The following is a 25,877-nucleotide window of genomic DNA, read 5'->3' on the forward strand; positions in this document are numbered from 1 at the left end:
CAGGTATATAGACATGGTGGTGAATAGTAGTTAATTCAACAGGTAGATCAGGTATATAGACATGGTGGTGGTGAATAGTAGTTAATTCAACAGGTAGATCAGGTATATAGACATGGTGGTGAATAGTAGTTAATTCAACAGGTAGATCAGGTATATAGACATGGTGGTGAATAGTAGTTAATTCAACAGGTAGATCAGGTATATAGACATGGTGGTGGTGAATAGTAGTTAATTCAACAGGTAGATCAGGTATATAGACATGGTGGTGAATAGTAGTTAATTCAACAGGTAGATCAGGTATATAGACATGGTGGTGAATAGTAGTTAATTCAACAGGTAGATCAGGTATATAGACATGGTGGTGGTGGTGAATAGTAGTTAATTCAACAGGTAGATCAGGTATATAGACATGGTGGTGGTGGTGAATAGTAGTTAATTCAACAGGTAGATCAGGTATATAGACATGGTGGTGAATAGTAGTTAATTCAACAGGTAGATCAGGTATATAGACATGGTGGTGGTGGTGAATAGTAGTTAATTCAACAGGTAGATCAGGTATATAGACATGGTGGTGGTGAATAGTAGTTAATTCAACAGGTAGATCAGGTATATAGACATGGTGGTGAATAGTAGTTAATTCAACAGGTAGATCAGGTATATAGACATGGTGGTGAATAGTAGTTAATTCAACAGGTAGATCAGGTATATAGACATGGTGGTGGTGGTGAATAGTAGTTAATTCAACAGGTAGATCAGGTATATAGACATGGTGGTGAATAGTAGTTAATTCAACAGGTAGATCAGGTATATAGACATGGTGGTGGTGGTGGTGAATAGTAGTTAATTCAACAGGTAGATCAGGTATATAGACATGGTGGTGAATAGTAGTTAATTCAACAGGTAGATCAGGTATATAGACATGGTGGTGAATAGTAGTTAATTCAACAGGTAGATCAGGTATATAGACATGGTGGTGAATAGTAGTTAATTCAACAGGTAGATCAGGTATATAGACATGGTGGTGGTGGTGAATAGTAGTTAATTCAACAGGTAGATCAGGTATATAGACATGGTGGTGGTGGTGAATAGTAGTTAATTCAACAGGTAGATCAGGTATATAGACATGGTGGTGAATAGTAGTTAATTCAACAGGTAGATCAGGTATATAGACATGGTGGTGGTGGTGAATAGTAGTTAATTCAACAGGTAGATCAGGTATATAGACATGGTGGTGGTGAATAGTAGTTAATTCAACAGGTAGATCAGGTATATAGACATGGTAGTGTATGATGAATAGTAGTTAATTCAACAGGTAGATCAGGTATATAGACATGGTGAGAAAATAAAGTAGTTAATTCAACAGGTAGATTTTTAATTATATTTGACATTGGTGGTGGTGAATAGTAGTTAATTCAACAGGTAGATCAGGTATATAGACATGGTGGTGACCGAGGAAAAGTTAATTCAAAGTCTAGATCAGGTTTTCAGACATTGCTGGTATTTTAGCCCATTCCTCCAGGCAGATCTATATAGACAGTGATGTTTTGGGGCTGTTGCTGGTGAACAGTAGTTAATTCAAAGATTTTCAGGGGTTGAGATCTGGAGACTGGTATGCCAATAGGAGTTGAAATGCTTCAACAGGTAGAACATTTTTAGACATGGTGGTGGTGGTGGAGAACTTAGTTAACAATTGGTGGCTGACTAAGTAGTTTTTTGCCCCACTGTGCTGTGTGTATATAGCTGTATTCCTTGACTGTGCTGTGTGTATATAGCTGTATTCCAACAGGTAGATCAGGTATATAGCTGTGTGGTGCTGGTGAATAGTAGTTATTCTTGACTGTGCTGATCAGGTATATAGCTGTGGTGTAATAGTAGTTAATTCAGCAGGTATTCAGGTATATAGACATGGTGGTGTATAGTAGCTTAATTCTTGACAGGTGATCAGGTATATAGACATGGTGTGTATATAGCTGTAATTCTTGACTGGCTGTGTGTATATAGCATGGTGTGTGTATAGCTGTTAATTCAACAGGTGATCAGGTATATAGACTGTGTGTATATAGCTGTTAATTCAACAGACTGATCAGGTATATAGCATGTGTGTATGAATAGCTGTAGTTAATTCAACAGGTAGATGTGTATATAGCTGTGTGTAATAGCTGTATTCCAGGTAGACTGTGTGTGTGTATATAGCTGTGTGTAATAGCTGTTAATTCAACAGGTATGCTGTGTGTATATAGCTGTGTGTATATAGCTGTGTGTATACAGCTGTGTGTATATAGCTGTGTGTATAGTGCTGTATGTATATAGCTGTGTGTATATTTTCATATAGTGCTGTGTGTATAGTGCTGTGTGTATAAGCTGTGAAAATATAGCTGTATTCCATTGACTGTGCTTTGTATATAGCTGTGTGTATATTGCTGTGTGTATATAGCTGTGGTCATATAGCTGTGTGTATATAGCTGTATTCCTTGACTGTTTGTTGTATATAGCTGTGTGTATAAGCTGTATTCCTTGACTGTGCTGTGTATATAGCTGTATTCCCTGACTGTTCTGTGTGTATATAGCTGTGTGTATATAGCTGTATTCCTTGACTGTGCTGTGTGTATATAGCTGTGTGTATATAGCTGTTTTATATAGCTGTGTGTATATAGCTGTATTCCTTGACTCCAGGCTGTGTGTAAATGCTTGTGTATATAGCTGTATTCCCTGACTGTGCTGTGTGTATATAGCTGTGTGTATATAGCTGTGTGTATATAGCTGTGTGTATATAGCTGTGTGTATATAGCTGTGTGTATATAGCTGTATTCCTTGACTGTGCTGTGTGTATATAGCTGTGTGTATATAGCTGTGTGTATATAGCTGTATTCCTTGACTGTGCTGTGTGTATATAGCTGTGTGTATATATAGCTGTATTCCTTGCTGTGTGTAGCTGGTATATAGCTGTATTCCTTGACTGTGCTGTGTGTATATAGCTGTGTGTATAGCTGTATTGTGACTGTGCTGTGTGTATATAGCTGTGTGTATAGAGCTGTATTATGAGCTGTTCTGTGTGTATATAGCTGTGTGTATATAGCTGTATTCCTGTGTGTACTGTGCTGTGTGTATATAGCTGTGTGTATATAGCTGTATTCCTTGACTGTGCTGTGTGTATATAGCTGTGTGTACATAGCTGTATTCCTTGACTGTGCTGTGTGTATATAGCTGTGTGTATATTGCTGTGTGTATATAGCTGTGTGTATATAGCTGTGTGTATATAGCTGTGTGTATAGTGCTGTGTGTATATAGCTGTGTGTATAGTGCTGTGTGTATAGTGCTGTGTGTATAGTGCTGTGTGTATATAGCTGTGTGTATATAGCTGTATTCCTTGACTGTGCTGTGTGTATATAGCTGTGTGTATATTGCTGTGTGTATATAGCTGTGTGTATATAGCTGTGTGTATATAGCTGTATTCCTTGACTGTTCTGTGTGTATATAGCTGTGTGTATATAGCTGTATTCCTTGACTGTGCTGTGTGTATATAGCTGTATTCCCTGACTGTTCTGTGTGTATATAGCTGTGTGTATATAGCTGTATTCCTTGACTGTGCTGTGTGTATATAGCTGTGTGTATATAGCTGTGTGTATATAGCTGTGTGTATATAGCTGTATTCCTTGACTGTGCTGTGTGTATATAGCTGTGTGTATATAGCTGTATTCCCTGACTGTGCTGTGTGTATATAGCTGTGTGTATATAGCTGTGTGTATATAGCTGTGTGTATATAGCTGTGTGTATATAGCTGTGTGTATATAGCTGTATTCCTTGACTGTGCTGTGTGTATATAGCTGTGTGTATATAGCTGTGTGTATATAGCTGTATTCCTTGACTGTGCTGTGTGTATATAGCTGTGTGTATATAGCTGTGTGTATATAGCTGTATTCCTTGACTGTGCTGTGTGTATATAGCTGTGTGTATAGAGCTGTGTGTATAGAGCTGTGTGTATAGAGCTGTGTGTATAGAGCTGTGTGTATAGAGCTGTGTGTATAGAGCTGTGTGTATAGAGCTGTGTGTATAGAGCTGTGTGTATAGAGCTGTGTGTATAGAGCTGTGTGTATAGAGCTGTGTGTATAGTGCTGTGTGTATAGTGCTGTGTGTATAGTGCTGTGTGTATAGTGCTGTGTGTATATAGCTGTGTGTATATAGCTGTGTGTATATAGCTGTGTGTATATAGCTGTGTGTATATAGCTGTGTGTATATAGCTGTGTTCCTTGACTGTCCTGTTAGTTATGGATCTCCAGGGGTGGAGTTTACAGGACTACACAGAGACACTGCAGCCGTATCGCAGATACACTTCCTCCAAGGACAGGTAAGACTGTAAGGTCACTTTCTGTAGGACCGGTAAGACTGTAAGGTCACTTCCTCTAGAACAGGTAAGACTGTTAGGTCACTTCCTCTAGAACAGGTAAGACTGTAAGGTCCTTCTGTAGCTCAGTTGGTAGAGCATGGCGCTTGTAACGCCAGGGTAGTGGGTTCGATCCCCGGGACCACCCATACGTAGAATGTATGCACACATGACTGTAAGTCTCTTTGGATAAAAGCGTCTGCTAAATGGCATATATTATTATTATTATTATATATTATTATATTATATTACTTCCTCTAGAACAGGTAAGACTGTTAGGTCACTTCCTGTAGGATAGGTAAGACTGTAAGGTCACTTCCTGTAGGACAGGTAAGACTAAGGTCACTTCCTGTAGGACAGGTAAGACTAAGGTCACTTCCTGTAGGACAGGTAAGACTGTTAGGTCACTTCCTGTAGGACAGGTAAGACTGTTAGGTCACTTCCTGTAGGACATGTAAGACTGTTAGGTCACTTCCTCCAAGGACAGGTAAGACTGTTAGGTCACTTCCTCCAAGGATGGGTAAGACTGTCAGGTCACTTCCTCCAAGGATGGGTAAGACTGTTAGGTCACTTCCTGTAGGACGGGTATTTTGTTTTGCCCTCGAGGTGGGGGGGCCAGTCAAATGTTGCCCTCGAGGTGGGGGGCCAGTCAAATGTTGCCCTCGAGGTGGGGGCCAGTCAAATGTTTTGCCCTCGAGGTGGGGGGGCCAGTTAAATGTTTTGCCCTCGAGGTGGGGGGCCAGTTAAATGTTTTGCCCTCGAGGTGGGGGGCCAGTTAAATGTTTTGCCCTCGAGGTGGGGGGCCAGATAAATGTTTTGCCTTCGAGGTGGGGGGCCAGATAAATGTTTTGCCCTCGAGGTGGGGGGCCAGTCAAATGTTGCCCTCGAGGTGGGGGCCAGTTAAATGTTTTGCCCTCGAGGTGGGGGGCCAGTTAAATGTTTTTTTGCCCTCGAGGTGGGGGGGCCAGTTAAATGTTTTGCCCTCGAGGTGGGGGACCAGTCAAATGTTGCCCTCGAGGTGGGGGCCAGTCAAATGTTGCCCTCGAGGTGGGGGGGCCAGTCAAATGTTGCCCTCGAGGTGGGGGGCCAGTCAAATGTTGCCCTCGAGGTGGGGGGCCAGTCAAATGTTGCCCTCGAGGTGGGGGGCCAGTTAAATGTTTTGCCCTCGAGGTGGGGGAGCCAGTCAAATGTTGCCCTCGAGGTGGGGGGGGGCCAGTCAAATGTTGCCCTCGAGGTGGGGGGCCAGTCAAATGTTGCCCTCGAGGTGGGGGGGCAGTCAAATGTTGCCCTCGAGGTGGGGGCCAGTCAAATGTTGCCCTCGAGGTGGGGGCCAGTCAAATGTTGCCCTCGAGGTGGGGGGGGGGGGGCCAGTCAAATGTTGCCCTCGAGGTGGGGGGCCAGTCAAATGTTGCCCTCGAGGTGGGGGGGCCAGTCAAATGTTGCCCTCGAGGTGGGGGCCAGTCAAATGTTGCCCTCGAGGTGGGGGGGCCAGTCAAATGTTGCCCTCGAGGTGGGGGCCAGTCAAATGTTGCCCTCGAGGTGGGGGGCCAGTCAAATGTTGCCCTCGAGGTGGGGGCCCAGTTCAAATGTTGCCCTCGAGGTGGGGGAGCCAGTCAAATGTTGCCCTCGAGGGGGGGCCAGTCAAATGTTGCCCTCGAGGTGGGGGCCAGTCAAATGTTGCCCTCGAGGTGGGGGGGCCAGTCAAATGTTGCCCTCGAGGTGGGGGGCCAGTCAAATGTTGCCCTCGAGGTGGGGGGCCCAGTCAAACGTTCAGTCAGTCCCTCCACATTGGGTTCTTTCTGCAGTCTACAATGCTTTATTGCAACAATCATGACAATATGCAATGATTTTTGTCCAATTTGTCATGAAAATGCGCTGAGGGGAAAAGTTTGTTGGCTTGATTGAACCATATTATGTGGTAGATTTGAATTTAATAGGGATCCCCATTAGTTCCTGCAGCAGCTACTCTTCCTGGGGTTTATTATGGATCCCCATTAGTTCCTGCAGCAGCTACTCTTCCTGGGGTTCATTATGGATCCCCATTAGTTCCTGCAGCAGCTACTCTTCCTGGGGTTCATTATGGATCCCCATTAGTTCCTGCCAGCTACTCTTCCTGGGGCATTATGGATCCCCAGTTCCTAGCTACTCTTCCTGGGGTTCATTATGGATCCCCATTAGTTCCTGCCAAGGCAGCAGCTACTCTTCCTGGGGTTTATTATGGATCCCCATTAGTTCCTGCCAAGGCAGCAGCTACTCTTCCTGGGGTTTATTATGGATCCCCATTAGTTCCTACCAAGGCAGCAGCTACTCTTCCTGGGGTTTATTATGGATCCCCATTAGTTCCTGCCAAGGCAGCAGCTACTCTTCCTGGGGTTCATTATGGATCCCCATTAGTTCCTGCCAGGGCAGCAGCTACTCTTCCTGGGGTTTATTATGGATCCCCATTAGTTCCTGCAGCAGCTACTCTTCCTGGGGTTTATTAGGGATCCCCATTAGTTCCTGCAGCAGCTACTCTTCCTGGGGTTTATTATGGATCCCCATTAGTTCCTGCCAAGGCAGCAGCTACTCTTCCTGGGGTTCATTATGGATCCCCATTAGTTCCTGCCAAGGCAGCAGCTACTCTTCCTGGGGTTTATTATGGATCCCCATTAGTTCCTGCCAAGGCAGCAGCTACTCTTCCTGGGGTTTATTATGGATCCCCATTAGTTCCTACCAAGGCAGCAGCTACTCTTCCTGGGGTTTATTATGGATCCCCATTAGTTCCTGCCAAGGCAGCAGCTACTCTTCCTGGGGTTCATTATGGATCCCCATTAGTTCCTGCCAAGGCAGCAGCTACTCTTCCTGGGGTTCATTATGGATCCCCATTAGTTCCTGCCAGGGCAGCAGCTACTCTTCCTGGGGTTTATTATGGATCCCCATTAGTTCCTGCAGCAGCTACTCTTCCTGGGGTTTATTAGGGATCCCCATTAGTTCCTGCAGCAGCTACTCTTCCTGGGGTTTATTATGGATCCCCATTAGTTCCTGCCAAGGCAGCAGCTACTCTTCCTGGGGTTCATTATGGATCCCCATTAGTTCCTGCCAAGGCAGCAGCTACTCTTCCTGGGGTTTATTATGGATCCCCATTAGTTCCTGCAGCAGCTACTCTTCCTGGGGTTTATTATGGATCCCCATTAGTTCCTACCAAGGCAGCAGCTACTCTTCCTGGGGTTTATTATGGATCCCCATTAGTTCCTGCCAAGGCAGCAGCTACTCTTCCTGGGGTTCATTATGGATCCCCATTAGTTCCTGCCAAGGCAGCAGCTACTCTTCCTGGGGTTTATTATGGATCCCCATTAGTTCCTGCAGCAGCTACTCTTCCTGGGGTTTATTATGGATCCCCATTAGTTCCTGCAGCAGCTACTCTTCCTGGGGTTTATTAGGGATCCCCATTAGTTCCTGCAGCAGCTACTCTTCCTGGGGTTTATTATGGATCATTAGTTCCTGCCAAGGCCCATTATTATTCCTAGCCAAGGCAGCAGCTACTCTTCCTGGGGTTCATTATGGATCCCCATTAGTTCCTGCCAAGGCAGCAGCTACTCTTCCTGGGGTTCATTATGGATCCCCATTAGTTCCTGCCAGGGCAGCAGCTACTCTTCCTGGGGTTTATTATGGATCCCCATTAGTTCCTGTCAAGGCAGCAGCTACTCTTCCTGGGGTTTATTATGGATCCCCATTAGTTCAATCCAAGGCAGCAGCTACTCTTCCTGGGGTTTATTATGGATCCCCATTAGTTCCTGCCAAGGCAGCAGCTACTCTTCCTGGGGTTTATTATGGATCTCCATTAGGTCCTGCCAAGGCAGCAGCTACTCTTCCTGGGGTTTATTATGGATACCCATTAGTTCCTGCAGCAGCTACTCTTCCTGGGGTTTATTATGGATCCCCATTAGTTCCTGTCAAGGCAACAGCTACTCTTCCTGGGTTTTTATGGGGGTTTATTATGGATCCCCATTAGTTCCTGTCAAGGCAACAGCTACTCTTCCTGGGGTTTATTATGGATCCCCATTAGTTCCTGTCAAGGCAACAGCTACTCTTCCTAGGGTTTATTATGGATCCCCATTAGTTCCTGTCAAGGCAGCAGCTACTCTTCCTGGGGTTTATTATGGATCTCCATTAGTTCCTGCCAAGGCAGCAGCTAATCTTCCTGGGGTTTACAATGGATCCCCATTAGTTCCTGCAGCAGCTACTCTTCCTGGGGTTTATTATGGATCTCCATTAGTTCCATCCAAGGCAGCAGCTACTCTTCCTGGGGTTTATTATGGATCCCCATTAGTTCCTGCCAAGGCAGCAGCTACTCTTCCTGGGGTTTATTATGGATCCCCATTAGTCCCTGCCAAGGCAGCAGCTACTCTTCCTGGGGTTTATTATGGATCCCCATTAGTTCCTGCCAAGGCAGCAGCTACTCTTCCTGGGGTTTATTATGGATACCCATTAGTTCCTGCAGCAGCTACTCTTCCTGGGGTTTATTATGGATCCCCATTAGTTCCTGTCAAGGCAACAGCTACTCTTCCTGGGGTTTATTATGGATCCCCATTAGTTCCTGCCAAGGCAGCAGCTACTCTTCCTTGGGTTTATTATGGATCCCCATTAGTTCCTGCCAAGGCAGCAGCTACTCTTCCTTGGGTTTATTATGGATCCCCATTAGTTCCTACCAAGGCAGCAGCTACTCTTCCTGGGGTTTATTATGGATCCCCATTAGTTCCTACCAAGGCAGCAGCTACTCTTCCTGGGGTTTATTATGGATCCCCATTAGTTCCTGTCAAGGCAGCAGCTACTCTTCCTGGGGTTTATTATGGATCCCCATTAGTTCCTGTCAAGGCAGCAGCTACTCTTCCTGGGGTTTATTATGGATCCCCATTAGTTCCTGTCAAGGCAGCAGCTACTCTTCCTGGGGTTTATTATGGATCCCCATTAGTTCCTGTCAAGGCAGCAGCTACTCTTCCTGGGGTTTATTATGGATCCCCATTAGTTCCTGCCAAGGCATCGTGCATATCTAGTGGTCGTGTGCATATCTAGTGGTTGTGTGCATATGCTAAATGTCCTGGATTGGTTGAAATTGGAAGCCCTCTTTCTGTAGGACGCCGATGGGGTCAGTGTTATGCAATAATGCAACGATTTGACTGTTTTTCTTGCAGAAATAGTGTGGTTTAATATTCTCTGGCAGAATTTGCAGGGAATTTTTGATTTAACAGAAATATGTGTGATGGCGTGTGATCCTGGATTTGACTGTTGGGATTGAAATAGTTTAACTGCACAAATCAGTTGACTGCATACCCACAAGCCACTGCAGTCCCTCATGATGAGGTCAGATATTTTGTAGCCCCCCCCCTGGTTTTAGGTGCTAGGTTTACAAATTCACCCTTCAGTCCCTCCTTCCTGGTCTGTGATGTCATCCTGGTGTTGTGCTCTGTGATAGGGCCGTCTGTTGTCGCTGCTTGATGACAACACGCTGCACCTGTGGGAGCTGGGCGGAGCTTCCCGGGACAGGGGAGGGGCTAAGAGCGAAGGTGTGGTCTACCTGGAAGAAAAACGCAACTACAGTCTCCTGGGACGACCTGGACTAGAGAGCTGCAGGTACACACACACACACACACACACACACACACACACACACACACACACACACACACACACACACACACACACACACACACACACACACACACACACACACACACACACACACACACACACACACACACACACACACACACACACACAGTGAGACACTTGGAACGCAGACATACATGTATGTGTGTGTTATAATGTGTGTGATGTTGTCTCCAGTGCAAGCCGTGTGACAGTTCTGCTGTTGTTGATACATACATACACAGAGACATACATGTATGTGTGTGTTATAATGTGTGTGATGTTGTCTCCAGTGCAAGCCGTGTGACAGTTCTGCTGTTGTTGAGGTCATGTGACCTGCTGTGTGTCGGCACCGAGGGAGGGGGCATACACTTCCTGGATCTGCCACGCCTCTCGTTGAGGGATAACCAATCACTCCTGCTGGACCAGGTAATGCAGAGGTGAGTGACAGCTGCTTCAGCCAGTGGGAGGAGGTAGTGTGGGTCTGTTCTAGAATGGGTTGGGTTCTAGAATGGGTTGGGTTCTCCAGGTTCCATCCTGGTCAGCTGAGAGGAGAGCTGTCACAGGTGTGTATGTATGTTGTGTGTATATTTCCCACTGCTCCTGTTGTCATGGTCGTTAGGGGGGAAGGGCCTCCTGTTGTCATGGTCGTTAGGGGGAAGGGCCTCCTGTTGTCATGGTCGTTAGGGGGGAAGGGCCTCCTGTTGTCATGGTCGTTAGGGGAAGGGCCTCCTGTTGTCATGGTCGTTAGGGGAAGGGCCTCCTGTTGTCATGGTCGTTAGGGGAAGGGCCTCCTGTTGTCATGGTCGTTAGGGGAAGGGCCTCCTGTTGTCATGGTCGTTAGGGGAAAGGGCCTCCTGTTGTCATGGTCGTTAGGGGGGAAGGGCCTCCTGTTGTCATGGTCGTTCATGGTCGTTAGGGGGAAAGGGCCTCCTGTTGTCATGGTCGTTAGGGGGAAGGGCCTCCTGTTGTCATGGTCGTTAGGGGGAAGGGCCTCCTGTTGTCATGGTCGTTAGGGGGAAGGGCCTCCTGTTGTCATGGTCGTTAGGGGGGAAGGGCCTCCTGTTGTCATGGTCGTTAGGGGGAAGGGCCTCCTGTTGTCATGGTCGTTAGGGGGGAAGGGCCTCCTGTTGTCATGGTCGTTAGGGGGAAGGGCCTCCTGTTGTCATGGTCGTTAGGGGAAAGGGCCTTCCTGTTGTCATGGTCGTTAGGGGGAAAGGGCCTCCTGTTGTCATGGTCGTTAGGGGAAAGGGCCTTCTGTTGTCATGGTCGTTAGGGGAAAGGGCCTCCTGTTGTCATGGTCGTTAGGGGGAAAGGGCCTCCTGTTGTCATGGTCGTTAGGGGAAAGGGCCTCCTGTTGTCATGGTCGTTAGGGGGAAGGGCCTCCTGTTGTCATGGTCGTTAGGGGGAAGGGCCTCCTGTTGTCATTGTCGTTAGGGGGAAGGGCCTCCTGTTGTCATGGTCGTTAGGGGGAAGAGCCTCCTGTTGTCATGGTCGTTAGGGGGAAGGGCCTCCTGTTGTCATGGTCGTTAGGGGGAAGGGCCTCCTGTTGTCATGGTCGTTAAGGGGAAGGGCCTCCTGTTGTCATGGTCGTTATGGTCGGGGAAAGGGCCTCCTGTTGTCATGGTCGTTAGGGGAAAGGGCCTCCTGTTGTCATGGTCGTTAGGGGGAAGAGCCTCCTGTTGTCATGGTCGTTAGGGGGAAGGGCCTCCTGTTGTCATGGTCGTTCTCCTGTTGTCATGGTCGTTAGGGGGAAGGGCCTCCTGTTGTCATGGTCGTTAGGGAAAGGGCCTCCTGTTGTCATGGTCGTTAGGGGGAAGAGTCTCCTGTTGTCATGGTCGTTAGGGGGGAAGAGCCTCCTGTTGTCATGGTCGTTAGGGGGGAAGGGCCTCCTGTTGTCATGGTCGTTAGGGGGGAAGGGCCTCCTGTTGTCATGGTCGTTAGGGGAAAGGGCCTCCTGTTGTCATGGTCGTTGGGGGAAAGGGCCTCCTGTTGTCATGGTCGTTAGGGGAAAGGGCCTCCTGTTGTCATGGTCGTTAAGGGGAAGGGCCTCCTGTTGTCATGGTCGTTAGGGGAAAGGGCCTCCTGTTGTCATGGTCGTTAGGGGGAAAGGGCCTCCTGTTGTCATGGTCGTTAGGGGGAAGGGCCTCCTGTTGTCATGGTCGTTAGGGGGGAAGGGCCTCCTGTTGTCATGGTCGTTAGGGGGGAAGGGCCTCCTGTTGTCATGGTCGTTAGGGGAAAGGGCCTCCTGTTGTCATGGTCGTTATGGTCGGGGGAAGGGCCTCCTGTTGTCATAAGGGAAAGGTCCTGTTGTCATGGTCGGGGGAAGGGCCTCCTGTTGTCATGGTCGTTAGGGGAAAGGGCCTCCTGTTGTCATGGTCGTTAGGGGGAAGGGCCTCCTGTTGTCATGGTCGTTAGGGGGAAGGGGGTCATGGTCGTTAGGGGGAAGGGCCTCCTGTTGTCATGGTCGTTAGGGGAAAGGGCCTCCTGTTGTCATGGTCGTTAGGGGGAAAGGGCCTCCTGTTGTCATGGTCGTTAGGGGGAAGGGCCTCCTGTTGTCATGGTCGTTAGGGGAAGGGCCTCCTGTTGTCATGGTCGTTAGGGGAAAGGGCCTCCTGTTGTCATGGTCGTTAGGGGGGAAGGGCCTCCTGTTGTCATGGTCGTTAGGGGAAAGGGCCTCCTGTTGTCATGGTCGTTAGGGGGGAAGGGCCTCCTGTTGTCATGGTCGTTAGGGGGAAGGGCCTCCTGTTGTCATGGTCGGGGGGAAGGGGAAGGGCCTCCTGTTGTCATGGTAGGGGGAAGGGCCTCCTGTTGTCATGGTCGGGGAAAGGGCCTCCTGTTGTCATGGTCGTTAGGGGGGAAGAGCCTCCTGTTGTCATGGTCGTTAGGGGGGAAGAGCCTCCTGTTGTCATGGTCGTTAGGGGGGAAGGGCCTCCTGTTGTCATGGTCGTTAGGGGGAAGGGCCTCCTGTTGTCATGGTCGTTAGGGGAAAGGGCCTCCTGTTGTCATGGTCGTTAGGGGAAAGGGCCTCCTGTTGTCATGGTCGTTAGGGGGAAGGGCCTCCTGTTGTCATGGTCGTTAGGGGAAAGGGCCTCCTGTTGTCATGGTCGTTAAGTGGAAGGGCCTCCTGTTGTCATGGTCGTTAGGGGAAAGGGCCTCCTGTTGTCATGGTCGTTAGGGGAAAGGGCCTCCTGTTGTCATGGTCGTTAAGGGGAAGGGCCTCCTGTTGTCATGGTCGTTAAGGGGAAAGGGCCTCCTGTTGTCATGGTCGTTAGGGGGAAGGGCCTCCTGTTGTCATGGTCGTTAGGGGGGAAGGGCCTCCTGTTGTCATGGTCGTTAGGGGGAAGGGCCTCCTGTTGTCATGGTCGTTAGGGGGAAGGGCCTCCTGTTGTCATGGTCCCTGTTGGGGAAAGGGCCTCCTGATGTCATGGTCTAGGGGGAAGGGCCTCCTGATGTCATGGTCGTTAGGGGGAAAGGGCCTCCTGTTGTCATGGTCGTTAGGGGGAAGGGCCTCCTGTTGTCATGGTCGTTAGGGGGAAAGGGCCTCCTGTTGTCATGGTCGTTAGGGGAAAGGGCCTCCTGATGTCATGGTCGTTAGGGGGAAGGGCCTCCTGATGTCATGGTCGTTAGGGGGAAAGGGCCTCCTGTTGTCATGGTCGTTAGGGGGAAGGGCCTCCTGTTGTCATGGTCGTTAGGGGGAAGGGCCTCCTGTTGTCATGGTCGTTAGGGGGAAGGGCCTCCTGTTGTCATGGTCGTTAGGGGGAAGGGCCTCCTGTTGTCATGGTCGTTAGGGGGAAGGGCCTCCTGTTGTCATGGTCGTTAGGGGGAAAGGGCCTCCTGTTGTCATGGGGGAAGGGCCTCCTGTTGTCATGGTCGTTGGGGGAAAGGGCCTCCTGTTGTCATGGTCGTTAGGGGAAAGGGCCTCCTGGTCCTAGGGGAAGGGCCCTGATGTCATGGTCGTTAGGGGAAAGGGCCTCCTGTTGTCATGGTCGTTAGGGAAGGGCCTCCTGTTGTCATGGTCGTTAGGGGGAAGGGCCTCCTGTTGTCATGGTCGTTAGGGGAAAGGGCCTTCCTGTTGTCATGGTTGTTAGGGGGAAGGGCCTCCTGTTGTCATGGTTGTTAGGGGGAAGGGCCTCCTGTTGTCATGGTTGTTAGGGGGAAGAGCCTTGACTCGGTGCTAACGAGGGCTCAACGTCACATCACAGAGAGGGGGTGGAGTTTCAGAGGGTGAGGGATGGGGTGAGGGAGAGAGAGGGCGTGGAGGTTCAGAGGGTGAGGGAGAGAGAGCGGGTGGAGGTTCAGAGGGTGAGGGAGAGAGAGCGGGTGGAGGTTCAGAGGGTGAGGGAGAGAGAGGGGTGGAGGTTCAGAGGGTGAGGGAGAGAGAGGGGGTGGAGGTTCAGAGGGTGAGGGAGAGAGAGGGGGTGGAGGTTCAGAGGGTGAGGGAGAGAGAGGGGTGGAGGTTCAGAGGGTGAGGGAGAGAGAGGGGGTGGAGGTTCAGAGGGTGAGGGAGAGAGAGGGGGTGGAGGTTCAGAGGGTGAGGGAGAGAGAGGGGGTGGAGGTTCAGAGGGTGAGGGAGAGAGAGGGGGTGGAGGTTCAGAGGGTGAGGGAGAGAGAGGGGGTGGAGGTTCAGAGGGTGAGGGAGAGAGAGGGGGTGGAGGTTCAGAGGGTGAGGGAGAGAGAGGGGGTGGAGGTTCAGAGGGTGAGGGAGAGAGAGGGGTGGAGGTTCAGAGGGTGAGGGGTGGAGGTTCAGAGGGTGAGGGAGAGAGAGGGGGTGGAGGTTCAGAGGGTGAGGGATGGAGAGACACAATGAAATGCTTTGTGGGTAATGTTCGTGGTTTGGTGGTTCTGGCGACCATCCTTTGTGCTGGACTGCCCTCTCCTCAGTCACTGTGTGGAGGGGGCACAATCCCACTCTGTGTGGAGGGGGCACAATCCCACTCTGTGTGGAGGGGGCACAATCCCACTCTGTGTGGAGGGGGGCACAATCCCACTCTGTGTGGAGGGGGCACAATCCCACTCTGTGTGGAGGGGGCACAATCCCACTCTGTGTGGAGGGGGGCACAATCCCACTCTGTGTGGAGGGGGCACAATCCCACTCTGTGTGGAGGGGGGGCACAATCCCACTCTGTGTGGAGGGGGCACAATCCCACTCTGTGTGGAGGGGGGCACAATCCCACTCTGTGTGGAGGGGGGCACAATCCCACTCTGTGTGGAGGGGGCACAATCCCACTCTGTGTGGAGGGGGCACAATCCCACTCTGTGTGGAGGGGGGCACAATCCCACTCTGTGTGGAGGGGGCACAATCCCACTCTGTGTGGAGGGGGAGGCACAATCCCACTCTGTGTGGAGGGGGGAATAATCCCACTCTGTGTGGGGGGGCACAATCCCACTCTGTGTGGAGGGGGGCACAATCCCACTCTGTGTGGAGGGGGGGGGGCACAATCCCACTCTGTGTGGAGGGGGGCACAATCCCACTCTGTGTGGAGGGGGCACAATCCCACTCTGTGTGGAGGGGGGCACAATCCCACTCTGTGTGGAGGGGGGGCACAATCCCACTCTGTGTGGAGGGGGCACAATCCCACTCTGGGGGAGGGGGGCACAATCCCACTCTGTGTGGGGGGTGAGATCCTATCAGTCTTGGTTCTCCATCATCTGAATCACTGTGATGGGTAACAGTGTTTTTCAGTGTACCTGAGGACTACAGGTGGCTGATGGGTAACGGTGTTTTTCAGCGTACCTGAGGACTACAGGTGGCTGATGGGTAACAGTGTTTTTTTATTTTTTATTTATTTCATCTTTATTTAACCAGGTAGGCAAGTTGAGAACAAGTTCTCATTTACAATTGCAACCTGGCCAATATAAAGCAAAGCAGTTCGACAGATACAACGACACAGAGGTACACATGGAGTAAAACAAACATACAGTCAATAATACAGTGTAAACAAGTCTATATACGATGTGAGTAAATGAGGTGAGAAGGGAGGTAAAGGCAAAAAAGGCCATGGTGGCAAAGTAAATACAATATAGCAAGTAAAACACTGGAATGGTAGTTTTGCAATGGAAGAATGTGCAAAGTAGACATAAAAATAATGGGGTGCAAAGGAGCAAAATAAATAAATAAATTAAATACAGTTGGGAAAGAGGTAGTTGTTTGGGCTAAATTATAGGTGGGCTATGTACAGGTGCAGTAATCTGTAAGATGCTCTGACAGTTGGTGCTTAAAGCTAGTGAGGGAGATAAGTGTTTCCAGTTTCAGAGATTTTTGCAGTTCGTTCCAGTCACTGGCAGCAGAGAACTGGAAGGAGAGGCGGCCAAAGAAAGAATTGGTTTTGGGGGTGACCAGAGAGATATACCTGCTGGAGCGAGTGCTACAGGTGGGAGATGCTATGGTGACCAGCGAGCTGAGATAAGGGGGGACTTTACCTAGCAGGGTCTTGTAGATGACATGGAGCCAGTGGGTTTGGCAACGAGTATGAAGCGAGGGCCAGCCAACGAGAGCGTACAGGTCGCAATGGTGGGTAGTATATGGGGCTTTGGTGACAAACGGATTGCACTGTGATAGACTGCATCCAATTTGTTGAGTAGGGTATTGGAGGCTATTTTGTAAATGACATCGCCAAAGTCGAGGATTGGTAGGATGGTCAGTTTTACAAGGGTATGTTTGGCAGCATGAGTGAAGGATGCTTTGTTGCGAAATAGGAAGCCAATTCTAGATTTAACTTTGGATTGGAGATGTTTGATATGGGTCTGGAAGGAGAGTTTACAGTCTAACCAGACACCTAAGTATCAGTGTTTTTCAGCGTACCTGAGGACTACAGGTGGCTGATGGGTAATGGTGTTTTTCAGCGTACCTGAGGTGGCTGATGGGTAATGGTGTTTTTCAGCGTACCTGGGGTGGCTGATGGGTAATGGTGTTTTTCAGCGTACCTGAGGTGGCTGATGGGTAATGGTGTTTTTCAGCGTACCTGAGGTGGCTGATGGGTAATGGTGTTTTTCAGTGTACCTGAGGACTACAGGTGGCTGATGGGTAACGGTGTTTTTCAGCGTACCTGAGGACTACAGGTGGCTGATGGGTAACGGTGTTTTTCAGCGTACCTGAGGACTACAGGTGGCTGATGGGTAATGGTGTTTTTCAGTGTACCTGAGGACTACAGGTGGCTGATGGGTAACGGTGTTTTTCAGCGTACCTGAGGACTACAGGTGGCTGATGGGTAACGGTGTTTTCAGCGTACCTGAGGACTACAGGTGGCTGATGGGTAACGGTGTTTTTCAGCGTACCTGAGGACTACAGGTGGCTGATGGGTAACGGTGTTTTTCAGCGTACCTGAGGACTACAGGTGGCTGATGGGTAACGGTGTTTTTCAGCGTACCTGAGGACTACAGGTGGCTGATGGGTAATGGTGTTTTTCAGCGTACCTGAGGTGGCTGATGGGTAATGGTGTTTTTCAGCGTACCTGAGGACTACAGGTGGCTGATGGGTAACGGTGTTTTTCAGCGTACCCGAGGACTACAGGTGGCTGATGGGTAACGGTGTTTTTCAGCGTACCTGAGGACTACAGGTGGCTGATGGGTAACGGTGTTTTTCAGCGTACCTGAGGACTACAGGTGGCTGATGGGTAACGGTGTTTTTCAGCGTACCTGAGGACTACAGGTGGCTGATGGGTAACGGTGTTTTTCAGCGTACCCGAGGACTACAGGTGGCTGATGGGTAACGGTGTTTTTCAGCGTACCTGAGGACTACAGGTGGCTGATGGGTAACGGTGTTTTCAGCGTACCTGAGGACTACAGGTGGCTGATGGGTAACGGTGTTTTTCAGCGTACCTGAGGACTACAGGTGGCTGATGGGTAACGGTGTTTTTCAGCGTACCCGAGGACTACAGGTGGCCGGTGTTTTTCAGCGTACCTGAGGACTACAGGTGGCTGATGGGTAACGGTGTTTTTCAGCGTACTGAGGACTACAGGTGGCTGGGTAAAGGGTTTTCACTACAGGTGGCTGATGGGTAATGGTGTTTTCAGCGTACCTGAGGACTACAGGTGGCGGCTGGGTAATGGTGTTTTTCAGCGTACCTGAGGACTACAGGTGGCTGATGGGTAACGGTGTTTTTCAGCGTATCCGAGGACTACCGGTGGCTGATGGGTAACGGTGTTTTTCAGCGTACCCGAGGACTACAGGTGGCTGATGGGTAACAGTGTTTTTCAGCGTACCCGAGGACTACAGGTGGCTGATGGGTAACGGTGTTTTTCAGCGTACCTGAGAACTACAGGTGGCTGATGGGTAAAGGTGTTTTTCAGCGTACCTGAGGACTACAGGTGGCTGATGGGTAATGTTGTTTTTCAGCGTACCTGAGGACTACAGGTGGCTGATGGGTAATGGTGTTTTTCAGCGTACCTGAGGACTACAGGTGGCTGATGGGTAACGGTGTTTTTCAGCGTACCCGAGGACTACAGGTGGCTGATGGGTAACAGTGTTTTTCAGCGTACCTGAGGACTACAGGTGGCTGATGGGTAACGGTGTTTTTCAGCGTACCCGAGGACTACAGGTGGCTGATGGGTAACGGTGTTTTTCAGCGTACCTGAGGACTACAGGTGACTGATGGGTAACGGTGTTTTTCAGCGTACCTGAGGACTACAGGTGGCTGATGGGTAACGGTGTTTTTCAGCGTACCTGAGGACTACAGGTGTGGGAAGTCTCTGGGACCGGTGGAGTCGTTACAGGAACACCCCAAGCAGCCAGGGAAGATTCTGATTGGCTACAGCAGAGGTCTGGTCGTCCTATGGGATCTCAGCACCCGCAACGCAGAACACATGTTCCTTGGAAAACAGGTAAATAATATAACTACAGCTCTGTCTGTGTTTCATGGCTCTTTGTCAGAAGTCTTTCTGCCTGTCATCGTATTGCACCTCTCCTTCCATTGTTCAAGGAAGTTCATTTGTTCCTTATTGTGCTACTAGGGGCCAATAATACGGCTAAATGCAGTGTGTCTGTTACAATACGGCTAAATGCAGTGTGTGTCTGTTACAATACGGCTAAATGCAGTGTGTCTGTTACAATACGGCTAAATGCAGTGTGTGTCTGTTATAATACGGCTAAATGCAGTGTGTATCTGTTACAATACGGCTAAATGCAGTGTGTGACTGTCACAATACGGCTAAATGCAGTGTGTGTCTGTTACAATACGGCTAAATGCAGTGTGTGACTGTCACAATACGGCTAAATGCCGTGTGTGACTGTCACAATGCGGCTAAATGCAGTGTGTGACTGTCACAATACGGCTAAATGCAGTGTATGACTGTCACAATACGGTTAAATGCAGTGTGTGTCTGTTACAATACGGCTAAATGCAGTGTGTGACTGTCACAATACGGCTAAATGCAGTGTGTGTCTGTCACAATACGGCTAAATGCAGTGTGTGTCTGTCACAATACGGCGAAATGCAGTGTGTGTCTGTTACAATACGGCTAAATGCAGTGTGTGGCTGTTACAATACGGCTAAATGCAGTGTGTGGCTGTTACAATACGGCTAAATGCAGTGTGTGGCTGTTACAATACGGCTAAATGCAGTGTGTGACTGTCACAATACGGCTAAATGCAGTGTGTGTCTGTTACAATACGGCTAAATGCAGTGTGTGTCTGTTACAATACGGCTAAATGCAGTGTGTGTCTGTTACAATACGGCTAAATGCAGTGTGTGTCTGTTACAATACGGCTAAATGCAGTGTGTGACTGTCACAATACGGCTAAATGCAGTGTGTGACTGTCACAATACGGCTAAATGCAGTGTGTGTCTGTTACAATACGGCTAAATGCAGTGTGTGTCTGTCACAATACGGCTAAATGCAGTGTGTGACTGTTACAATACGGCTAAATGCAGTGTGTGTCTGTTACAATACGGCTAAATGCAGTGTGTGTCTGTTACAATACGGCTAAATGCAGTGTGTGTCTGTTACAATACGGCTAAATGCAGTGTGTGTCTGTCACAATACGGCTAAATGCAGTGTGTGTCTGTCACAATACGGCTAAATGCAGTGTGTGTCTGTCACAATACGGCTAAATGCAGTGTGTGTCTGTCACAATACGGCTAAATGCAGTGTGTGACTGTTACAATACGGCTAAATGCAGTGTGTGACTGTCACAATACGGCTAAATGCAGTGTGTGACTGTTACAATACGGCTAAATGCAGTGTGTGTCTGTTACAATACGGCTAAATGCAGTGTGTGTCTGTCACAATACGGCTAAATGCAGTGTGTCTGTTACAATACGGCTAAATGCAGTGTGTGACTGTCACAATACGGCTAAATGCAGTGTTTCTGTTACAATACGGCTAAATGCAGTGTGTGACTGTCACAATACGGCTAAATGCAGTGTGTGTCTGTTACCATACGGCTAAATGCAGTGTGTGTGTGTTGTGTGTGTGTGTGTGTGTGTGTGTGTGTGTGTGTGTGTGTGTGTGTGTGTGTGTGTGTGTGTGTGTGTGTGTGTGTGTGTGTGTGTGTGTGTGTGTGTGTGTGTGTGTGTGTGTGTGTCTCTGCAGCAGCTGGAGTCCCTGGTGTGGGAACGTTCCGGTAGCTCCTTCGTCAGTTCCCATAGCGACGGGGGGTACAGCGTGTGGGCTGTTGCCAGTGGTAACACGTACACACACCAGCCTGTGTCCTCGTCCATCCCCTATGGTGAGAGACAGACATGCACCCCCCCCTTAACCCCTATACACACGCACACACCCTAACCCCTACATACACACTTTGTTGTCCTTGGGACCTCATTAACTCCTTGTCATCTCGTTGTGTCTCAGGTCCGTTCCCTTGGGACCTCATTAACTCCTTGTCATCTGTCTCGTTGTGTCTCAGGTCCGTTCCCTTGGGACCTCATTAACTCCTTGTAATCTCGTTGTGTCTCAGGTCCGTTCCCTTGGGACCTCATTAACTCCTTGTCGTCTGTCTCGTTGTGTCTCAGGTCCGTTCCTTGGGACCTCATTAACTCCTTGTCGTCTCGTTGTGTCTCAGGTCCGTTCCCTTGGGACCTCATTAACTCCTTGTCATCTCGTTGTGTCTCAGGTCCGTTCCTTGGGACCTCATTAACTCCTTGTCATCTCGTTGTGTCTCAGGTCCGTTCCCTTGGGACCTCATTAACTCCTTGTCGTCTGTCTCGTTGTGTCTCAGGTCCATTCCTTGGGACCTCATTAACTCCTTGTCATCTCGTTGTGTCTCAGGTCCGTTCCCTTGGGACCTCATTAACTCCTTGTCGTCTGTCTCGTTGTGTCTCAGGTCCGTTCCCTTGGGACCTCATTAACTCCTTGTCGTCTGTCTCGTTGTGTCTCAGGTCCGTTCCCTTGGGACCTCATTAACTCCTTGTCATCTCGTTGTGTCTCAGGTCCGTTCCCTTGGGACCTCATTAAAACCTCTTGTAACTACCCGGGTTCCGGAGCGTTGTCATCAACTGACACTAATTAGCATAACGCAACAGACATAAATATTACTAGAAAATATTCATATTCATGAAATCACAAGTGAAATATATTGAAACACATCTTAGCCTTTTGTTAATCACCCTGTCATCTCAGATTTTGAAAATATGCTTTACAGCCAAAGCAAGACAAGCATTTGTGTAAGTTTATCGATAGCCTAGCATAGCATTATGCCTAGCTAGCAGCAGGCAATCTGGTCACGAAAATCAGAAAAGCAATCAAATTAAATTGTTTACCTTTGATGAGTTTCGGATGTTTTCACTCACAAGACTCCCAGTTAGATAGCAAATGTTCCTTTTTTCCAAAAATATTATTTTTGTAGCCGAAATAACTCCGTTAGTTCTTCACGTTTGGCTGAGAATTAGACCGAAATTGCGGTCACGACAACGCTGAAAAATATTACAAATTAGCTCCATAATATCGACAGAAACATGGCAAACGTTGTTTATAATCAATCCTCAAGGTGTTTTTCAAATATCTATTCGATAATATATCAACCGGGACAGGTGGCTTCTTAGTAGGCTAGAGAGAAACAATGGCCGCATTTGTCTCTTACGCACAAAACACTCTGAGAGACTCCAGCTGATCACTGATGCAATGTTGACGTTCAGGCTCATTTTTCAAAATAAAAGCCTGAAACTATGTATTGTGACACTAGACACATTAGGTAAGCCATAGAAAAAGGAATCTGGTTGATATCTCATTCACTGCTCAATAGGGACGCATAGGAACGCAGAGCTTTCTAAATAAGAGTCCCTTCCTGATTGGATTCTTCTCAGGCTTTTGCCTGCAATATCAGTTCTGTTATACTCACAGACAATATTTTTACAGTTTTGGAAACTTTAGAGTGTTTTCTATCCCAAGCTGTCAATTATATGCATATTCCAGCATCTTGTCTTGACAAAATAGCCTGTTTACTTTGGGATCGTTATTTTTCCAAAAATGAAAATAGTGCCCCCTAGATTCAACAGGTTTTTAACTACTTGTCATCTGTCTCGTTGTGTCTTAGGTCCGTTCCCTTGTAAAGCCATCAACAAGATCTTATGGAGGACGATTCAGTCAGGGTGAGGAGTCAGGACCACTATCTATCACTATCAGTATCTACTTTCACTAGGGTCCATTCTGGTAACACTATCAGTATCTACTGTCACTAGGGTCCATTCTGGTAACACTATCAGTATCTACTGTCACTAGGGTCCATTCTGGTAACACTATCAGTATCTACTGTCACTAGGGTCCATTCTGGTAACACTATCAGTATCTACTGTCACTAGGGTCCATTCTGGTAACACTATCAGTATCTACTGTCACTAGGATCCATTCTGGTAACACTATCAGTATCTACTGTCACTAGGATCCATTCTGGTAACACTATCAGTATCTACTGTCACTAGGGTCCATTCTGGTAACACTATCTATCTACTGTCCTCTCTCTCTCACTGCCCTCTCTCTCTGTCTCTCACTGCCCCTCTCTCTCTCTGTCTCTCACTGCCCCTCTTTCTCACTGCCCCCTCTCTCACTGCCCCTCTCTCTCTGTCTCTCACTGCCCCTCTCTCTCACTGCCCCTCTCTCTCTCTGTCTCTCTCTGTCTCACTGCCCCTCTCTCTCTCTCTCTGTCTCTCACTGCCACCCCTCTCTCTGTCTCTCACTGCCCCCTCTCTCACTGCCTCTCTCTCTGTCCCTCTCTCTCTCTGTCCCTCTCTCTCTCTGTCTCTCACTGCCCCTCTCTCTCGGTCTCTCACTGCCCCCCTCTCTCACTGTCTCTCACTGCCCCTCTCTCTCACTGTCTCTCACTGCCCCTCTCTCTCTCTGTCTCTCACTGCCCCTCTCTCTCTCTGTCTCTCACTGCCCCCTCTCTCACTGCCCCCTCTCTCTCTGCCCCCTCTCTCTCTGTCTCTCTCTGCCCCTCTTTCTCACTGCCCCCTTTCTCACTGCCCCTCTCTCTCTCTGTCCTCCTCTCTCTCTCTGTCTCTCACTGTCCCTCTCTCTCACTGCCCCTCTCTCTCTGTCTCTCTGTCTCTCACTGCCCCTCTCTCTCTGTCTCTCACTGCCCCCTCTCTCTCTCTCTCTCTCTGTCTCTCACTGCCCCCTCTCTCTCTGTCTCTCACTGCCCCCTCTCTCACTGCCTCTCTCTCTCTCTGTCTGTCTCTCACTGCCCCTCTCTCTCTGTCTCTCACTGCCCCTCTCTCTCTGTCTCTCACTGCCCCCTCTCTCACTGTCTCTCACTGCCCCTCTCTCTCACTGTCTCTCACTGCCCCTCTCTCTCTGTCTCTCACTGCCCCTCTCTCTCTCTGTCTCTCACTGCCCCTCTCTCTCTCTGTCTCTCACTGCCCCCCTCTCTCACTGCCCCTCTCTCTCTCGGTCTCTCACTGCCCCTCTCTCTCTGTCTCTCACTGCCCCCTCTCTCACTGCCCCTCACTGCCCCTCTCTCTCTCTCTGTCTCTCTGTCTGTCTCTGTCTCTCGTGTAGGTGTCCAGTAGTCCTCTACAGTGGAGGAATGCCCAGGGCCAGTTACGGAGACCGTCACTGTGTGACCATCCAACAGGACAAACAACACGTCACTCTAGACTTCACATCCAGAGTTATAGACTTCTTCACCGTCACACCACTGACCCGGAGCACGGTGAGAGAGACACGCACTTCTCCAGAGCGACTCACAGACACCATTAGGATTAAGTGCCTTGCTCAAGGGCACATCTACCGATTTTAAATAATAATAATTATTCACCTAGTCTGCTCTGGGATTGGCCCTCCTCGTCGCTAGGCTACCTGACCCCCCCCCCCTGTGTTAATGTGTGTTTCCTCTCCCAGACTATGATGATCCTAAAGCCCTCGTGGTGCTACTGGAGGAGGAGCTGGTTGTAGTAGACCTCCTGACCACCGGGTGGCCCTGTGTCCCTCCTCCCTACCTGACCCCCCCCTGTGTTAATAATGTGTGTTTCCTCTCCCAGACTATGATGATCCTAAAGCTCTCGTGGTGCTACTGGAGGAGGAGCTGGTTGTAATAGACCTCCTGACCACCGGGTGGCCCTCTGTCCCTCCTCCCTACCTGACCCCCCCCTGTGTTAATAATGTGTGTTTCCTCTCCCAGACTATGATGATCCTAAAGCCCTCGTGGTGCTACTGGAGGAGGAGCTGGTTGTAATAGACCTCCTGACCACCGGGTGGCCCTCTGTCCCTCCTCCCTACCTGACCCCCCTGTGTTAATAATGTGTGTTTCCTCTCCCAGACTATGATGATCCTAAAGCCCTCGTGGTGCTACTGGAGGAGGAGCTGGTTGTAGTAGACCTCCTGACCACCGGGTGGCCCTCTGTCCCTCCTCCCTACCAGACCCCCCCCTGTGTTAATAATGTGTGTTTCCTCTCCCAAACTATGATGATCCTAAAGCCCTCGGGGTGCTACTGGAGGAGGAGCTGGTTGTAATAGACCTCCTGACCACCGGGTGGCCCTCTGTCCCTCCTCCCTACCTGACCCCCCCTGTGTTAATAATGTGTTTCCTCTCCCAGACTATGATGATCCTAAAGCCCTCGTGGTGCTACTGGAGGAGGAGCTGGTTGTAGTAGACCTCCTGACCACCGGGTGGCCCTCTGTCCCTCCTCCCTCCTGACCCCCCTGTGTTAATAATGTGTGTTTCCTCTCCCAGACTATGATGATCCTAAAGCCCTCGTGGTGCTACTGGAGGAGGAGCTGGTTGTAATAGACCTCCTGACCACCGGGTGGCCCTCTGTCCCTCCTCCCTACCTGACCCCCCCCTCCTCCGCCATCAATACATCCTGTCCTCTCCCAGACTATGATGATCCTAAAGCCGGGTGGCGCTCAGCCTGGAGGAGACACGCTGGTTGTAATAGACCACCTGACCACACACACACACCTCACACACCACACACACCTACCACACGCACACACTCCTCCGCCATCACCACATCCTGTCACCTGGACACACACACACTCACGGAGTGAGACGCTGGGACACACACATTCAGGTCGTCAGAGGGCTCGTCAGAACAGGTCAGAGGGCGCTCAGGGCCTGGAGTCAGAGGGACACGTCAGGAGAGACAGGTGTACACAGGGACACACAGGGACAGGTCGTCAGAGGGACAGGTCACAGAGGGACAGGTCGTCAGAGGGGTCAGAGGGACAGGTCATCAGAGGGACAGGTCATCAGAGGGACAGGTCATCACAGGGACACACAGACACAGAGGGACACACAGAGGGGTGAGACACTGTCAGACACACACATTCAGAGGGACAGGTCGTCAGAGGGCAGAGGGACAGGTCATCAGAGGGTCAGAGGGACAGGTCGTCAGAGGGACAGGTCGTCAGAGGGACAGGTCGTCAGAGGGACAGGTCGTCAGAGGGACAGGTCATCAGAGGGGTCAGAGGGACAGGGTCAGAGGGGTCAGAGGGA

The 25,877-nt window shown here is 49.6% G+C and overlaps 1 protein-coding gene across 1 annotated transcript in view; it reads left to right on the top strand.

The window, feature by feature from the left end:
- Positions 1-25,278, top strand: part of LOC124027366 (lethal(2) giant larvae protein homolog 1-like) — a gene marked incomplete at both ends in the record, with an annotated part of 48,646 nt that extends 23,368 nt beyond the window's left edge. The window contains 11 exons of the mRNA XM_046339815.1: positions 4,264-4,345; positions 9,834-9,991; positions 10,300-10,446; positions 18,667-18,829; positions 20,540-20,675; positions 22,479-22,533; positions 23,939-24,087; positions 24,281-24,361; positions 24,421-24,531; positions 24,699-24,809; positions 25,113-25,278. Of these exons, the coding sequence (XP_046195771.1) occupies positions 4,264-4,345; positions 9,834-9,991; positions 10,300-10,446; positions 18,667-18,829; positions 20,540-20,675; positions 22,479-22,533; positions 23,939-24,087; positions 24,281-24,361; positions 24,421-24,531; positions 24,699-24,809; positions 25,113-25,278 (1,359 nt within the window). The remainder of the gene's footprint in view (positions 1-4,263; positions 4,346-9,833; positions 9,992-10,299; positions 10,447-18,666; positions 18,830-20,539; positions 20,676-22,478; positions 22,534-23,938; positions 24,088-24,280; positions 24,362-24,420; positions 24,532-24,698; positions 24,810-25,112) is intronic.
- Between the last annotated feature and the right edge of the window lie 599 nt (positions 25,279-25,877).

Source organism: Oncorhynchus gorbuscha, unplaced genomic scaffold (assembly GCF_021184085.1).
Source record: "Oncorhynchus gorbuscha isolate QuinsamMale2020 ecotype Even-year unplaced genomic scaffold, OgorEven_v1.0 Un_scaffold_3142, whole genome shotgun sequence".
NCBI lineage: Eukaryota > Metazoa > Chordata > Actinopteri > Salmoniformes > Salmonidae > Oncorhynchus > Oncorhynchus gorbuscha.